The 12570-nt window shown below is 42.3% G+C and overlaps 1 protein-coding gene across 3 annotated transcripts in view; it reads right to left on the reverse strand.

Moving 5' to 3' along the window:
• MTMR2 (myotubularin related protein 2) overlaps nucleotides 1–12570 on the reverse strand; it is a 63451-nt gene that overhangs the window by 12457 nt on the left and 38424 nt on the right. For all 3 annotated transcript variants that reach the window (XM_052670914.1, XM_052670915.1, XM_052670916.1), the window contains 5 exons: nucleotides 11206–11281; nucleotides 8390–8484; nucleotides 8089–8199; nucleotides 5988–6089; nucleotides 5088–5171 (listed from right to left, as the gene is read on the reverse strand). In XM_052670914.1, coding sequence (XP_052526874.1) covers nucleotides 5088–5171; nucleotides 5988–6089; nucleotides 8089–8199; nucleotides 8390–8484; nucleotides 11206–11281 — 468 coding nt within the window. The remainder of the gene's footprint in view (nucleotides 1–5087; nucleotides 5172–5987; nucleotides 6090–8088; nucleotides 8200–8389; nucleotides 8485–11205; nucleotides 11282–12570) is intronic.

The following is a 12570-nucleotide window of genomic DNA, read 5'->3' on the forward strand; positions in this document are numbered from 1 at the left end:
GAGATCTCCTGATCCCATTCTAAAACTGTTCTCAGTCCTATCCTAATGAGTATGTGACTGTGCTGCAATGTATTCTGTATCTTCTACTGAAACTCACTGAAATGATTAAGCAACGTAAAGCATCTTCACTGCACCAGGAAGACTGGCTTCAGTGCACACTGCTTAGTCCAGAACTGCCACCTCCAAAGCTCAAGGTCTTACAGACACTTTTTCTGCCAAATGAAATTTTGCATCTGCAATAACCCAGGCCAAGAAAATCCATGACAACCCCCAGAGAAAGAAAAGAGGGTGCATGTCACTGAGCTTTTCATTTCCTTTGAATCATAGGGAACGTCCTGAATCAGAGCACCACCCATAGAGGACTTTGGATTCAGACTGTGACTTCCCCTAAGGATTCGAAGCAAGCAGAAATAAGCAAAGTAGTCTGGAAGAGAGCTGAACTTGCATCTTCCCAGGACGTTTGTAATGTGGTGCAATTACTCATGTTGCTTCAGATTTGCAATTTTTCCAGCTGGAATCAATAGAAAAAAAACACAATATAAAGCACACTGGCATTTCCTCATATAAGATGCATTTCACTGTTTACTGGTAAGTTGTAAGTCTACTTGTGATCCTTAGCTTGCAGCAGCCTCTGAACTGTACCCAATAATGGTCTGGGAGAAGGCAGGTTGGCCTTCCAAACCTCTCTTGACTCTGTTCCATCGTAGCTCCAAGTCACCCCTCCCAGGGCTTAGTGCACATCTGTAGCTCTGACTGGCAAAGTTATGAGGAAGTGCTGTGAGAAAATCTACAGAAAGATAAAAAATATAAAATTATAGATACGGAAAGAAGACTGTTGAGATGGGGATCACTGATAACTCATGGTTTGAAGAGAAATAAAACCACCATGAAAAGATGTAAAATCCTAAAGGAAAAAACAAGTGGGCAGCCATTGTTCGAAGGCCAACAACTCAGTCATCCTGTGTGTTGGTGTTGGCATTACTGGTGGAAGAAAGCAACAGCGACTCAAGCAAGGAAGGTGCAGATAGGCTGATCCTTCTTCTCTCACATACACCTGCCTGGCCAAGAAAGTCTCCACTGATGGCTTCTTTGGAGTAAGAATTAATGCTCAGCCCAGTAGTTAGTTAAATCCAAGTGCTAGCCAGTAAGTTCATATTTTCAGTCTACTGGCACAGCCTCTTCATGCATGGTGAAAAATGCTCAAATACACTCACTCAAAAGAATGACTGAAGCCACGCCTGGAACTTGCAATGAAGGCAGTGCTCGGGAGCACTCCTTATGGCCACATCATGCAACCATACAGACACAGTCACTGTGTCATCTCCATGCACAAAGAAAACTCAATTTCCCTCTGGCTAGTCATTCACACCTTACTTTCATCACCCAGGCTCAGTTATCACTTGACCTACATGTTGAGAAGACTGGGTTCACTTCATCTGCAAGTTACAAGGGCTAAGACAAGCCAGCACAGCACTGAAATCAGCACCTTGCAAAGCATACACGCGTGTTTAAATTTAAACACATGGTGATCTTTCACTGACTGGAAAAAACATCAGGTCCTTGCAAGACATCTCTCTCCACTAGACCTAGCAGACTGATTCTGAGCTTAGCCCATGCAGCTGCAGCAGGCACGGCAAGAAGGGTCCTAAGTTACCTACAGCCCTTCCTCTCCCAAAATGGATTTGGCCCAGGAGAGACCAAAAAGCTGAACGTTTCAGCTCACGCACATACCTGCACCAACACAGACTGCCAGAGCCAAGCTGGTCCCTCCAGCTGTGTGCTCAGCCCACACTGTCATCCCTTAGCACAAGGGAAGTGACAATCCTTTTTGCAGCAGAGATATACCTCACGTAAGCAGGATTGCAGTTAAAACATGGGACATTTAACAATTCAATTCTCTTTATCCTCTCCGAAATGTACCCAATGTTCCCCTGTAGGTCTCCGTTCTTATGCTTTACCTTTCCTACTCTGGCTTGAACTAACGCTTGGTACTTTCAGCTTCTCTTCTAAGTTATTCATTGCTATATGCTTTTTCAGAAAGCAGCAACCACAGCCCTGTACTGTGGCTCTGTGGTACTTAAGACCAGAGCATAGAATTAGACAAGCAAGACTTCTGTAGGGAAACATCACACATTTCCAGCTTCACAACCGCTTGTAATATTTTCCAAATCCTCCCCACCTTGTTAAGGAAAATGAAAGCTTTAAGTTACTCCAAAGGCATCTCAAGGCCTTTTGGTTTCAACTGAGCCTTATTCACTTTGCAATTCTGTTTTATACTCTGCCAGCCCGCGTGTAATAAAAATCAGGGAGCAATTTCAGTTTTAAATTTCATTTGCCACATGTGATTCCATTTACTGACTAAATCCCAAACCTCTCTAAGTTTCTTTTGTTCTCCACAGGTTGTTTATTACTCCCCATAGTTTTACACAATCACAGATTTTTAATAAGTTACATATTTCCATCCTTCCCAAGAACACTAGCAGCAAAGTAAGGAAAGACATTCAGTAAGGCCCTAATTGCTACAATCTCTACCATATCAACACACTTTTCTGAAAAAAAATTGATACCACACACAGACCTTGCCATGTCTACCAGTGCAGACATAGATCTTACCACGGAGCCTCATCAAAAAGTTTTTTTCTGGATGCCTTGTGGTTGGCTTCTGCTTTTGCTCTGCTCCCCTCTCTCTGCGTTCCTGCTCCCACAGGGAAATGAGTGGCTTTGCCCAACATGCCCCAAGTTAATGCCTGACTGTTTCTCTGGGTCGCTTTTTGCCCCAGGCCAGCTCTTCTGTATTAGTTTTTAAACCAATTCCAAAAGGTCCTGCAGAAAGCGCACATGTCCTGCTTTTCTATTTCTGATCATAATTTATACACTCAGAGACAGGTAATCCCATTATCTGATTAGATGATGCCAGTTTTGTTTCACTGTTAACGAATCCCTGCTGCCATTTCAGGACATAATCCTGATTTACCGTTGTAGCAGTTATTGCTTTAACAGAACCTGGCTGGACAAAGAAAAGAAGGCTAAGACATTCACACAGATAAATTGAGCATCCGTAGTTATAAATGCCAAAATTAAATAAACAGACTGAAATATCTTAAAGTTTTGGAGAGGACATAAAACTTCATGTTGCAGGACTTAAATCAATTATAATGAAAGGGATGAAAGTCTCCTCCTGGCCAGATTACAACACAAACGCCTACTGCAGCATGGTTTGCCTCTTCAGCAGCTGGCGTTGGTCACTTCTGGAGATAAGCTGCTGGGACAGATAGATTGTGTGATCTGGAATGGGAACGATGGTGGTCCAGCATGTGTAAATCTCAGATAGGCCATGGCTGCAAACAAAACTCATTTGGATTCATTTTCGCAGTTATCAATGTAAGCAAATAATTGATGGTGTTAGCATCTGGACAGCAGTTTGGTTTCCTGACAGAAAAGCAGTCAGGCTAAGCTTTTCTCGTCCACTCAAAAATGATGCAAGAGCAAAAGTCATTACAAAAGCAGCTCATGTTGCAGCAATGTCACAACAACATACCAACACGCTGCATTGCTACCTCAGGACTCCAAGACCCTGAGTCTCATCTGCTCTGCAGAAAGGCCAAGAAAAGCTGAAAATCACCTACACGTAAATCTCTGTATCTTTCCACTGCTCAACCAAGCCCATGGCAAATTTAAGGTACTGAGAGTCACAGTATAAAAGGTAATATGAACAGAAAACCTACATTCTAAAAACAGCTCAACAGGATTGAGAAACTGGATTAATTATATTAATAACTTGAAATTATTTTCTTCTATCCAGATTTTGTTCAAATGTCCTCTGTTCCTCATCTTTTTTATCTGCAGCTTAGCTGAATGAATGCAGTGCTTTTTAATTGAGATTATTTTGATTGCAAATATCTGGCCTAACAAGTCAAAGTCAATCTGATCACATGAGAATTTGTTTCTTTTGGGGTTTTATATTGTAGTATCACTGCAAAACATATATTTTTCTTTTGCAGTAAAGACAGTGGGGGCATGATACATCTCACTTTCAAATAGCAATTTAGAAGACAGCGATCTATCTTAGGTAGCTATTTTAGAAGGGAACAAATCACCTCCAACAGTGAAGCTCTCTCTGCCCATCTGTTAATGATAGGCACAGATAGGCAATTTAGTAAGCATGCCCAGATTTTAGAAGACTAAAGCTAGTAAAATGGATTTCCTCTTTAGATTTCAGATGTCAGGAATCAGATGAACAACACTGGGACATAGGTCTTGTCTTATTTTGTTTTATGGGAAAGATCCAAATAAAGCTTTAAATTATATGTTTGTAAACAACCTCATTTTACACAGGAAAACTGACTTTATCCTGACAGATCTGGATGAAGCAGAAGTTTACTGTATCCAGAACAGAATCATCACCAAACTGTTGTTTCCTCAATTTGAACACTGCAGGAAAAGAGCTATTTTGTTGTTAAAAATACAAAATTAAAAAAATCCCTCGTCTTTTTTTTTCCTAGGGAGATGCACTCAGCTTTTTAGCCTGGTATTTCTAGTTGACAGCCTGTCACTTTGTGCTCATTAAAACCCTCTGACCAGTCTATTCTGGACACATTAAAACTGTCTGTTCTTCAGAATGCCTTCTACTCTGACTCCCCAGAAAAATGAAGGCATTCTACACTTAGATTTGTTTCCTCCCTCCAGTTCTTGTTTGAGATATCTTAGAGAAAGCTGAAAATAATTAAGACCAATAGAAACAAGAATAGAGGCATGAAACTCAACAATGAGATACCCACAAGTGCAAAATACCAGCGTCAGTTTCTTACCACCAGCACAATTTGATGACAAAGCAATAGCCTTTTTTCCTACCAAAACCTAAAGTCATCTTTCTGCTGCCTGAATAATCTCTCATCAGTGGATGCTACTATCCCTAAAACTGCCATCATCAATCACTGCACTATGGAGAACAGTGTCCTGTTCCGGTCTGCGAGACATTTGTCAGTAGGATCATCCTCTGTTCACACAACCTGTAATTCTATATTGCTGCACAGAGCCTCACTTCTGAAGAACAGGGAGGATGAGGAAGGGTATGACACAATACTCACTTGTCTTCTGTACTCCCAAATAGGGTCATATACCTTCCATCCATTTTCTGGAAAAACTTCTTTGTATTCGAATGCAAAAAGCGGCTGAGAAAAAGAAAATGTGCCATTAAGAGCCCATTCAGTGTCCATTTCCAGGATGCTTAACATCTAAAATAAGAATCCTTGATGGGTCCTTTTTTTTTCCCCCACTGTATTACTTTTCTTTTAAGGTTTTGTTAAAAAGATCAACACGCTGACTGTAGGAGGTCATTTCTTCAACAGCATTTATATCACCCTACCCCAGTCTTTCTTGTCTATCACCCAGTACTTCATGGACAAAACTCTGTTATAAGAGAGAAAGAAAAGACTACTTGTGCAAGAACACTCTTACATATTAAAAACTGGATCTTTCCATGATCATGATCCCAGGCAACACGGGTATCCCAGCTTGAACAGGAAGGTTGAATCAGATGGATCCAGAGGTGTTCCCTTCCCATCTAAACCATCCAATGATTGTATGACTCAATCAGTATTTGAAGCAACAACTGCAGTCACAAAATGACTGAACAGATGAACTGCATTTCAGGTTTGGAAGCAGCGCAGCCACCAATAGCTGTAAACCTCTGATGGATGTCACTGTGTTTGGAATATTTTACATCCACTATGAGGACAATCAGAAAGTTATTCCTCATTAACAAAGTAACCCAGCCCAATGGTAGTAGACTTTTCCTGTTTCCTATACAATTCTGACTGAGTTAATCTTCAGACAGGTTTAAAACCAGCATTTCATCTTGTTCAACATAAAACACATCATGTGAATATTCCACCTGGGAGGTGAAACTCAACAAAACTGTTCACTGTCACTCTGCACCTTTTGGTAACAACATGGGAAGAAAACAAAATAAAACCAAACATACTTACAAGATTATTTGAAACTGGGAAAGCATATTTCATTAGGTTCTCAAATATGGATCGTCTAGTTCTCCCTTCAGGCTTATGAGCAAATCTTAAGTTTCTAATGTCCTAACAAAAAAAAAAGGAAATCAAACTGTAGGTTTTAAACCATTTTAACATCCAACAGAACTCCAAAAGTCAGCATTCAAAACAAAAGTCACATCACGATGTTCTATCATGATGTTCTTTACAGTACTGATTTAGTATTGCACGTTGATCAGTGTCATACAGCAGCTCTGGATTTGGCTTGATGACCTGCTGTAGCCTTCACAAAGCCTGCCACAAGCACAAGGGAGTAAAGGAGTGCATGGGCAGTACCTTGCCTCCAAATGAAGCTCCCTACCTGCTAAAAGTCTAGGGGAGAGACCTATGGACAACTATCTCAGATTGACAGGACTTTGCGAGACAGCTCCTGCTGTGCTCCCAAGCTGAGCTGTGCTAGAACACTACTGGAAGGGACAGTCTCACAGAGCATCTCCATAGAGCTACTGCACGTTGGAAGCTGAAGCCCAGCTAGCTACTTTGATAGTGCAAAGTAACAAATGCCAGCTCTCCTTAAAACCTGCAACTCAGAGCACTCAGAAGGCTGAGTGAAACTGAGAACTCCTCCACTTTGCACGGCAGCAGTTTCCACAACGAGGGGTAACCCAGGACATCTTTCCTGTACTCATCTACAAAATTAAATTCAGGAACTAAATAAAGCATCTCTATACTGCCATGATTTTCCACTCAGGTCTACAAACTCAAACATTTGTAGTAAACAGTTTAACAGCCACCAGCAGGAAGTGAACCATCAAGGTCAAGTACATGAAGATGGAACAGTAAGTCAGAGAATTAGGAAAATGGCAAAGACTGTCTAACAAGACTGAGATGAGGTGACAGGTCTCACACAAAATTTCATAATGCATAAGCTCTATGTGTACTAAACTGCTGTGCATTCCCTGGGCCAAGTGGGCTGCAATATATATGTATGTTGTGTAGTACCAAGAAATCTATCTTTTAGTCTGTGCCTGAGTTTCCCATCCAGGGAAATAATACAGTTCCTTCTAAACCTGCCTGTGTAAGCAAGTTTGCATACGGGTAACACGGCTGAGGACAAAGAATCCAAAGCAGAACAGGGAACAAATTGGCCTGCCAGCACAGGCACCCCCATGGTAGCCTTGGAGGATTACGACTACAGTAGGCTGAGGAAGCAGCTGTGTGATTGGGTACAGGCTATATCAACTGTTTGTGACTCAGCATGCCCACAGCTTGAGAGTCTGCTTAGCTTCCTGGTGCCTCAAAATCACAGCAGTGCCCAGCACTGCTTGGGACTCATCTTCATGCATCCATCTGCTCTCAAGCAGAAAGTAACATCCTAAGACCTTCGAGGTTCAGAATCTAGCTCTCCCCAAGCTGCCGTTGAGAAAAGCAAAGGGATTGTGCCTTGGTGAACAGAGGAGGTATGGATTTTAGGACAACAGATGTTGCCCTTATCTGCTTTGGGGTCTACAATAAGTAAATACTAGGAGGTGAACTAATTATTTCCACTACAGTTTGCATTTTCAATGACTCCAACAGCTCCTGAGAGGCACACTTTAAAAATTTACTACCTTGAAAGAAATGCAAGAGTAGCCTCAAGGGGAACTGAAGGTTACTCTCCAGTTCCTCACCACAAAGCACAGCAGCAGCTGGACACAAGGTAATGACCTTGAGAGAATCATGAACCCCTTTTTTACTCTTGAAGTGCAATCGCATTGAAGGCATCCCATACTGCACAATGAGTAGAGTCTTCTTGGGATGTCCTGGTAAGCAATGTGAAAGACTTGAGGATTGCACTACTGTGATACAGACTTCGGTTTCCGCTATGAAGAGAAAAGATACTACCCTGCACAAAGCCTAAAAAAAGGTTTGGATCTCATCTCTAATGAGTGGAGCTAGAGAGTCCTGGAAGTGACTTTCAAAATCAGACATTTTTGAAGTGCATGAAATAATACTGAGTGGTTTTCCAGAACTTCTTACAATATTATAGAGAAAATCTTTTAAAATACATTTTCCCTTTCTCTCACTGTAAAACATAAATGTTTACCTTGCACACAATCTCCAGTCCATAGGAATTCTCACCACGACTGGAAGCACCTCCTATTTTCTCCACTCTGTTGATAACACCTAAAGATGCATCTAGGACAAAAGGAGGGTCCTGTAGACAGTTGAAATTTGTGAGTTTAAAAAGGGGAGGGGGGAAAATCCCAGCTCCTGTTCCCTTATGCCTATATTCCCAAACATACAGCTATCATTCACACACAACTACACTAAAAACCACAAACCAAAATACACCTAAGTCCTCAAGACTGAACAGCCCACAGAAGTAGATGGTTACAAAGGCTTACCCGTTCCATGCTTTTAAAGTACAGTCTATAATTGGTAACAGTAAGGGTTCCTCTGATGGCTCCAGTGAAGGGGCAGATGTAAGTAACATCTTTAGCTTTAAAAAAAAAGAAAGAAAGAAAGAAAGAAAGAAAGAAAAGGTGAATTTCATGGTTAATTTATGAGAGTAAAATTCACAAACATACTCAGGGTATTCTCTCCAGAGCATGAATTGAAAACAAGCTTAATCGGGTGTGCTAGCCTACAACTTACATGCAAGTTTCAGTTCTGTCAAGAAGATAAAAGTTTGGGCATAAATCAAAGTAAAGGCAAGTACAATACCTGGAATCTCACATTTGCACAGAACACAATTAAAAAGTCAGTATTTGATGCCAACTATTTACTCTTCCTGTCTCACCAGCAGTAACAGTACCAGAGAACACCGTGTGTGAGAAGAGACAATTCCTGCCTAACTGCATAATATCTGAAACTGACAAATATCTGCACAAAAAAAATGATTGCCAGCAAGCTGTTTTGTGCCATTGAGACCAAGAGAAGTCAGTTCTCCTGCAGATGGCTTTTAGGATGCTTAGGTCCTCCTTCACACCCTTACACACGGAGTCAGACCCAACATGCAGTCCCTGCTAATGGCCCTGACTGAAGCCAGCAGAGCTGCAGTGACTTCCAGCAGCCAAAAATCCATATAGCACCCAATTGCCAGTGATGTTAAACCTTAACCCAGCGATCAAATTACTCTGCAACAATTCAATTATTTCTGAACCTGAGTGACGGTGACTCAAACCAGTCCCCTTCGTAAAAGGCCTCAAACGTTTCTCGCTTGTGCCGGCAAAAGGAAAGAGGTGCTGCTGGTTTTCCACAGCAAACACCTCCTCTAACTGCCCTTCTGTTTTATATCAATTAAAAAAGCCAACATTCAAGTTGTTCCCTCCTACCAACACCGATCACTGACCTGTCACACCTTCTGTCACTGAACAGTGGGCTGGCTGTGCTGTGGCGATGCTATTACCAACTGGTAGCAATATTCCTCAAACACAGACATCCTTTCAGGAGACCCACAGACTACAGCTGCCAGATCCATGAAATTTGGAAAAGAAAACAAAACCCCCAGCCCATCTTAATAACCTTAGGCCTACAAACCCTGAGGGATCCATTTTGCAAGGACTGCAAGAAGGCAGTAAGAAAGCTCACCTCCCAGTCAGGTGACAGCCACCATGCAAACCAGTGGGAGGCAGCTGAAGTGTCACAGGGACCCAAATTTCATCCACCCTTATCCCACAAGTTTCAGTCTGGAAGGAGGGAGGGACACTGCCTTACTCTATGGCACTCATAAAGGCATTGTTGACTCTCTAGATTCAGATACGGAGAGAAATCCTTAAAAATCAACAGTGGGCAGGCAGCCAGACCCAGCTCTGGTTGCCTTCAGAGCCTCAGCTAGAAAGTTCCAGGGAACAGGGAAGAGGAATGACAAGTCTGAAGCAAAATAAGGAGCAGAGAATTTCTGGTTTAAAATATATATGCTAGCAACCTTACTATTCATTTATATAAAATGAAATGCCTCTATTGTAAGGGCTATTAAACACAAAATGCTTCAGCTCTAATTAAACCAATGTTTGTTTCATTACTGATGATTATTAATCACTTCTATCCAAAGAGTGCATCGACAAGAGCTTAAAAGCAGACTCATGAAACTCATAAGGGTGAGAGCACCCTGCCTGGCTGCTCCATTATAGTTCTCATTATTGAAAAAGCAGTTTCTATATATTCTAAACAAATAAAAAATAAAAACTACTAGTAAGAGGAGTGTGCACACACATCTGAAAAAGAACAGAAATTCCCAGAAAAGGGAAAAGGTGCTAGAAAAATGTTTCCCAGGTAAGGAATCTTCGGCATTATCTCAAACACTAGTCTTGCCAACTTAAAAGCCACACCACCTCTCACATTTACATTAGCTTGGTTTCCTAAGGAATCACAGAATTACAGAATGGCCAGGGCTGGGAGGGACCTCAAGGATCATGAATCTCCAACCCCCTGCCACAGGCAGGGCCGCCAACCTCCCCACTTAATACTAGACCAGGCTGCCCAGGGCCCCATCCAACCTGGCCTTGAACACCTCCAGGGATGGACGGGGCATCCACAACCTCTCTGGGCAGCTGTTCCAGCACCTCACCACTCTCATAGTAAAGAACTTCCCCCTGACATCCAACCTAAATCTTCCCTCCCTCAACTTAAAACCATTTCCCCTTGTCCTGCAGTTATCTACCCTTTCAAAGACTTGATTCCCTTCCTGTTTGTAAACTCCCTTTAGGTGCTAAAAGGCTGCAATCAGGTCAGCCCTCAGCCTTAATCAATTCCACTTACATTGCACATGTACACACACACACACATATATATATATAATGTCCAGTTGTTTGACCTTAGTCCTCATATGTTTCTATGATTTCTACAAGTGTGTAACTGATAAACAGGGTCCTTCAAGGCATTAAATTCCTCCACTATTTGTGCAAACGTGGATACCAGGTACGAAAGAGTAGTACTAGAGCTGCTACCAAGGGAAGGTCTAATATGTTCAGTCTCACTCTGCACTCTGAAACCCACCTGGCCTTACAGACTCACGTGACTGCTTGGTTATTTGCCAACAGATAAAACACTTCTAATGCTGATCTCCAGGAACCCTCCAAAATACAGACTTGCTGAAACAACCTGCAGGGTCTCAAAACATCAGCAATTTGCTACTGTTGGTCATTGACCAACAAAGTATTTTGCTCTATGGATAATCTATTTGGTCAAGCAAACAGTAAGAAATGTATTCTTTGCTTACCCATGTCTTTAATGGTTTCTCCTGGCAGCAAAGGTGGCTCTTCCATTTCTGCCAATTTATTAGTCTCTCGTAGGACCTACATAAAAGCAGCAGAAAAATAAATGGATAATATTTTCATTAAATGAGAAGTCTACCCCTATCTCCAACAAGTCAACGACATAAAGAACAATAAATATTCAAAGATCCTGAGGCACTGTCTCAACCTCTGAAAGGTCAACACAAAGCACATGAGACCACGGCTCAGTCCTGCAACCTCTGAGCATGCCCCTGGGCCATGCAGAAGTGTTGAGGTGAGGATGCCTGATGGAGAAGCAGCTCGAGCAGGCTGTGCCCCAGCAGCACACGTACCAGGCAGCTCCTTTACACACTCCAATCTTCTCCTCAACTTTTATATAATTACAAGCCAAACTCTCTGCCCACAGTTACACATAACCAAAGGAGTAGGTTAGAATGAGCAACTACTACCACACTGCTATCAACTATGAAGTAGAGCAATTGCTTGCTTACACTAAGGAAAGTGATAAAAGATGTCTTATCACATCAATATCCTCAGTGAGGGTCCAACAATGGCAGAGATACACATTTGGCTCAGTGGCAATAATCTCTTTAAAATGTCACATTTTTATATAGGAGGTATAGACTAGCTTTTTCTGCTGTCTGCTGAACAACTCCTTCTCCACCTTCCCTTGGGATGAAACTTACTTTGCACAGATTTAACAGTGTTTACACAAGGGCTTTCACTGGAACAGCACAGCGCAAGGAAGTGGATATTTTCAGAAAGCACATCTATAACTATAGAAGCACAACAAATCCAACAACTCCAAGTGCAAAGTCTTGCACCTGCGTCAAAGCAATATCTACTACCAGTATAAGCTGGATGAAGAAAGGATTGAGCACAGCCTTACCAAAAAAGAGTTGGGGGTATTTGTAGACGGCAAGCTGGACATGAGCCAGCACGGTGCCCTCACAGTCCAGAATGTCAACCCTACCCTGTGCTCCATCAAAAGCAAACACAGCCAGCAGGGCACGGGAGGTGATCCTGCCCCTCTACTCTGCACTGGTGCAGCATCACCTGGAGCACTGCATCCAGACGGGGAGTCCTCAGTACAGCAGAGACATGGAGCTATTGGAGCACGTCCAGAGGAAGGCCATAAAAATGCACCAAGGGATAGAACACATCTCCCATGAGGACAGGCTGAGAGAGCTGGGGCTGTTCAGCCTGGAGAAGAGAAGGTTCCAAGATGACCTGAGAGTGGTCTTTCAGTATCTAAAGGGAAGCTACAGGGGGCAGACTCTTTAGCAAGGTCTGTTGTGACAGAACAAGGGGAAATGGTTTCAAGCTTCAAGAGGGTAGATTTATGTTAC

Source organism: Tympanuchus pallidicinctus, unplaced genomic scaffold (genome assembly GCF_026119805.1).
Source record: "Tympanuchus pallidicinctus isolate F22 unplaced genomic scaffold, pur_lepc_1.0 scaffold11, whole genome shotgun sequence".
NCBI classification, from domain to species: domain Eukaryota; kingdom Metazoa; phylum Chordata; class Aves; order Galliformes; family Phasianidae; genus Tympanuchus; species Tympanuchus pallidicinctus.